Source organism: Xyrauchen texanus, chromosome 32 (assembly GCF_025860055.1).
Source record: "Xyrauchen texanus isolate HMW12.3.18 chromosome 32, RBS_HiC_50CHRs, whole genome shotgun sequence".
In the NCBI taxonomy this organism is placed as follows: Eukaryota; Metazoa; Chordata; class Actinopteri; order Cypriniformes; family Catostomidae; genus Xyrauchen; species Xyrauchen texanus.
In genome coordinates this window covers 7,002,091-7,008,090 of record NC_068307.1, presented here as the reverse complement: position 1 = coordinate 7,008,090, position 6,000 = coordinate 7,002,091, and the positions used below count along the sequence as shown (strand labels likewise).

General features: G+C 38.4%; 1 protein-coding gene across 2 annotated transcripts in view; it reads right to left on the bottom strand.

Annotated features, from left to right (window-relative positions):
- Nucleotides 1–334: 334 nt before the first annotated feature.
- LOC127626292 (forkhead box protein J3-like) overlaps nt 335–6,000 on the bottom strand; it is a 163,658-nt gene continuing 157,992 nt past the window's right edge. For both annotated transcript variants that reach the window (XM_052101988.1, XM_052101989.1), the window contains one exon: nt 335–5,121. In XM_052101988.1, coding sequence (XP_051957948.1) covers nt 5,009–5,121 — 113 coding nt within the window. In that variant the 3' untranslated portion in view covers nt 335–5,008. The remainder of the gene's footprint in view (nt 5,122–6,000) is intronic.

Genomic DNA, 6,000 nt, shown 5'->3' with positions numbered 1-6,000 from the left:
GGCGCCAAATACATAAGTGTAAGAAATTGCAAACTTGTAAGGGGCTTCAAACACAACAGCATCTGGAGTCTCGTAAAGGTTCACAATTCAATGAACATGAAGAAAACAGCACTTTTTTTCTAATTAATACAGCTAACCTAGATGTGCACAGAAAAATGGCACTAGCTAACAAGCTTATATTATAACCCTGTGACAGATAAGCGTAAACATTTTGATTTTGAGTTATGAAAGACAGCTCTTTTTCTACTTCCATTGTATGCATGTAGATCCATTTTGTTGTGTGGGTGTGGGGGGTGAGTATAAATAATTTCACAAACCACAAAAAAATTCCACAGTGAAGTTAACATATTTTATTTCTTTAAGTGCCATTCATGCATATCGGGGGAAGGGGTGGTATTGACAATCTTAATGACACTTCAGAGTTATTTTACAGCACTAAAACCAATACAAAGATAAGCTGTGTCATCTTACTGGACAGCAAAAGTAATGAACCGTGCAATAACAAAAAAGACAATAAGGGGAAAATAAAGGAAACAACAAATACAAGAAATGACCAGGACAAAATCAAACAGAAAACAAAGATTAAAATAGAATATAAACATTGAAACACTGAATGTTGAACCATAGTACAGGTAAAAGGTAGTGTCACACAAAAAGCCAATGCATTTTCAACACATATATACAATATAGATATATACATACTGAGTCACCCTTGGATTGGACAATAACAAAATACTCTGTATTCATCTCCCTCCTTTCTTTCGCAGGTGAACCTTGAGCCCTCACCTTGATCCCTCACCACCCCAGAGGAAAAAAGGACAATTGAAAAAGACATATATTTACAATAAGCACATCACACCAACAATGAATAAAATAGGCTCCGAATACCAGAACTTGTTGGCAGTTTTCTCCCATAAATGTAACAAGGCTTCTCGAATCTTCCTCTATTACTGTAATCTCTCTGGCAGATGCATCTTCACTTGTTTTTCTTTCTTTTTTCATTTTATTTTGTTTTACGAAAACTGAGCTGTCTTAAACATTTACAACTTTCACACAACACAAACACAAAATCAAAGGAGCAATGTTTCATTTTTCTTTTTTGAGAAAAAGGAAGAGAGAGAGAGAGAACTGTCATCTCTTCAGCTCATATTCTCTTGCACTTCCTTAAGCTTTCTCTTGAGACTTTTCCCTTCACCAGGGAAGGACGCCAATTACCTACTGTCTTAAATATTAAAAATTAAATGTACTCTCTTTGGCAAACATGAGATCCAAACACATCACTACCACAAATAGATTGGCAATACTAAATATTTCCAACTATAAACGGACAGTCCTTCTGAGGTCAATATCGAGACAAACTATGACAGAATGTGTACACCACAGTATGGTATCAATGTTCACAATGAGGGTGGATCAATACTAATCTTTCACTCAACAGTGAGTGAACGTGCCGAGATCCATTAGTTAATGAACAACATGAGCGCTTGTGCTTCTTAATTCTTCTCAAAGTGCACAAATGACCAGTTTGCAGTCTGAAAGCTCCTTGTATGACATAAACACTGAGGCCAGATTCACAATGCTTGCGAACACTCTAACAGTATCCAAAACAAAACACTAGACATAAAAAATAGAAGAAAGGGACAAAAAGGACATAGAGAGCCAAAGCAGGCTTGAGAATAGACATTGAACAATCGGTTGGGGGTCAAGCAGATAACAGTTGCGCGACCTTTTTCTCGTGTAGGACCAGGCAATTTGAACGGGCACAAAAATTCAGCATCCTTGTTTATTACATATGCAGCAAAGTTTGGTTTCCGGGTGATGTTCAGATTCAGTACTATGTTGAATGGTTCTGAACAGCTGATAAGTTAAAGGATTCAGTGAAGAATCAGGCAGAATATAAAATGGGCTTGACTGGGTTCCCAATCCATCTAAATCTTATTTTGGTTGAATCACACAAAACCTGTCTAGGTCACATTTCAGACTGATTTAACAGTGAATTCGGAAACAGTAGGTTAACAATTTTTTAGCTAAACATGGTCTGTGCTTACCAAAATTTGACTTACCATTGCACTGATGCAATGAACCAATGGTCGCACATGAACATATGCCAAAATGGCTGATGTCAGGGTACTGAAGCATTTGGAAGCAACATGCAAACTTCCCGTGTGGCCCTGTTGCACATTACACCCCAAAATCAAAAGAAAAGTTATATTTAGCTTAAAGAATGCGAAGCCTAATTTAAAGTCACACACACACTAATATGTTTTCGTTTGAAAACGCATCTTTTCTCTACATTTTGGCCTTCTATCCACACTGAGACAGCGAAAACTGAGCTTTTTGAAAACGCTTTCCCAAGTTGCTAAATGTGAAAATGGCGTTGTAGTGTGGACAGGAAAACGATTAAGTATTTGTTGTCACGAGACGCAGTCATGCAACCAAAACAAGCAAGATGGCGGCCTATGTCGTGAGCATCATTGTTGTTTAATAGCCTAAGATGTTTTGCACCGTCATGAATAAGTATAAGTCATATATAAGAAATTACAGCATGTTTTACTGTAATACTGTAAAAAGTACTGTATTAAAAGTAAAGGAAATCTAATCATTTGTATAATTAATCTAAATAAGAAATCATTGATAATAATGGGAATGACAAAAATCTTAAGAGTAAAGAAGGCAATTTTGCTTAATTGTCAAGAAAATCACAAAGGAAAATGGAAATCTTATTGGTCCTAAAATTTGGCTTCATTTTTCTTTATGCAGAATATAAGTTATAACTTATTTTTCTTTTGGGGTGATATGTGACTTGGACATGATTTCTTCAGATTCAACCATTTTGTACTATAAGGACATATATGATATAAACCATTATGTTTAGGGATCATTTGCCAATACATAGTAATTACTAAAACACTTAGTTTGAAATTTTATAATACAGAGAAAAAATGATTGTCATTTGATTATTTTACTTACACTTTCATCAATAACTAAACAAAAGCCTAAAAGTAATGAAAGCCAAGATGACCCAGCACAGGGTTGGAGGAAAGTAATGTATAAAACACAGTCAATTGGAAGCGTAAACTGTCAAGCTATGAACAAACATGTGCACTCCTCCTCTTTTCTTCTTCACTGCACAATTTATGCTGACTTTTCTGAAACGTCTCCAATATTTCCCAGTACACTAAAATTTGGCCTAATCAAAGTGCTTGTTCTCACTGATAAATACCCTGAAGAAGATTAACACATTTATCAGTGTCTAATCTGGGATCCACTATTCTAGATCTTACACTGCGTTAGTTTTTGTGCTCTTTAAAAGAGATGATTGTGATCACTGACAGCCCTAATCCTTTCTAATCAGCTTATATCATAAAATGATCATGGTATGGTTAGTCAAGTTTGTTGTCATTGAGCAACCAAAGTTTTAAAACATTTGATGGTAGTATGCGCTATTATGGATTGGCCAGCTCTCCGGGGTGTTTCCCTGCCTTTGCCCCGACACAGCTGGGATAGGTTCCAGCACTACCCATGACCCTACATAGGACAAATGGCTTTAGAAGATGGATGGATGGATGATGGTAGTATACTAGATACAGATATGTGTGTCTTACTTAAGAGTACTACACCCTTGAATTGATAGAGCAGTCACTATTAGCAATGAGTACTTGACTATTAGTGAATCTTACCATTTTAGTCATCTCCTTTTTCTCAACTTTCACTCCACCCACCATTTACAGTCCAAAAAGCAACTGCTAAATTGAAGGTATGCTCTCTGCAGAAGTCCTTGTCAGTGCAGCAAAGAGCAAGCAATTTCATGTTGGTTGGTCCTGGGGTTAAAATAAAGAGTGTTTTATTGCGGACCATTAAGCAAATGCGCCTTGACATGACATTTATCTCCTCCTCAATACTGGTCTAAAGATGCACACAGCAGTTTGGTTTTGCAACATGAACAGGGCACTCCAGTATACCACAAATCTCCAATCAGAAAAGCTATCGCTCCTAAACAATGCATTACATTTTAAGTGGCACATCCTGAGGGCATTAAATGAACCTAAACTAAGTTGTGCAGTCCAACCGGGAGACTATAGGACAAAGAATGAGGATTGTACATGCAAACGTATAGTGATGATCAACGAGAAACCTATAATAGTGAGGTTTGGATCAATGTCACTTCTTGACACACGCGTTCAAACTTTTCTAAAACTATTAGTGACAAACACATGTTACATTTCAGACAGCAAAGATACACAAGTACAAATACTGCAGGTAATGTGGTTTAAACGCCTTGTTATGAGCAATGATATTCCGCTAGAATCTGATTCAGATGCATGGCAACTTTTCTACATATTACAGTGTAGGGTCAAAGAGCAAAATTCCCTCTCGATGGCTACTTGTGCCTGAACGGTCCACCTGAAAGGCCACCTGAAACACAACATCAGGTGCTTTGAGTGTCAAACTATGTCACCTGCACAGTCGCCTTATTCTTCAGAAAAGTGCTTTGCATCTCAGAGGAAGTTTCAAGACACAAATGAGAGAGACAATCTTGTCTGATAGGCAGTCAAGGCCTGAGTTATTCATCATGACAGGGAAGAACAAGCCGGACAGATCACTCAAAAATCACAGAACAACAGTTGAAGAGCAGGGAAAAGCTTGGCAATTGAGCGGGCTTGCAGTGAGGCTGTGGGTCAGGAGACATTTTGACATAAACACGAACCACTTGCACCTTGGGCAAGTATAAAAGCGATCACTTAAACATGTCCTAGTAAATGTGATTGTCTTCAAAGTAATATTTTTTTGTTTGTTTTGTTTCTTAAAAACAACAGGAACACAGGAGTCTCTTTCAGGTCACAATGAACAACACTTGCACATTTTCAAGTGTCCCGTTACAATCTGCCTTCTGTCACGGGCATGCAGACACCACAGGTCCAGCCCTCTTGATCTGTAACACAAACACTCTGCCTCCATACGCTCTTCTCTCGTTTGTCTGCACCACTCCTTGCGCACAGAGACTGGGTTAGACAATGGAGTCCCAGTCAAAGTCATCCTGGATGTCGTCGGTGGGCATGCGGCGCATCTGGCAGTTTCCAGCAGGCATCATCTGCTGCTGGTTCATCGGAGTGTGATGGCCTGAGGGCAGAGCAGAGGGGACCGATTACTACATACAAATGCTTAAATGTGCATGTCAAGAAAAGCATATTCCTAACTCAAATTCTGCAAATTGCACCCTGTGCATTTGTTACAAATGGCTAATGAATCATAATCAGATTCCCCTTGTTTTGACCAGGTGTTAAACATATTTGATATCAGTGAATAATACACTAAGTACTTTATTAGGAACACCTGTACATCTAACTTATTCATGCGATCTAATTAGCCAATCGTGTGGCAGCAGTGCAGTGCATAAAATCATGCAGATACGGGTCCAGAGCTTCAGTAAATGTTCACATCAACAATCAGAATGAAGGAAAAATGTGATCTCAGTGGTTTTGACTATTGAATATTGACTTTTGATTGTTGGTGCTAGATGGGCTGGTTTGAGTATTTCTGTAATTGTTGACCTCCTGGGATTTTCACACTTAACAGTCTCTAGTGTTTATTCAGAATGGTGACAAAAACCACAGTGTTAATGAGAGGTCAATGGAGAATGCCCAGACTGGTTCGAGCTGCAGAAAGGCTATGGTAACTCAGATAACCCCTCTGTACAATTGTAGTGAGCAGAATAGCATCTCAGAATGCAAGACACGTCAAACTTTGAGGCAGAAGACAAAGTCGGCACTTTATTAGGACCATAGTGTCCTCATTTGTCATTACTAATAGGACTGTTGACTAATTTATGCATCTCTGATTCACCACTCCATTTCATTGCTCAACGGACATGTATGGGATTGGTTAGAATACTAAGCCGCTGCAAGAACAAGTTGTACATTGAAACCTTTGACGCTACAGCAGTAGACTTAAACAGGATGCTGTAATCATCAATTTTGAGGCTTGATCAATCACAGCAGC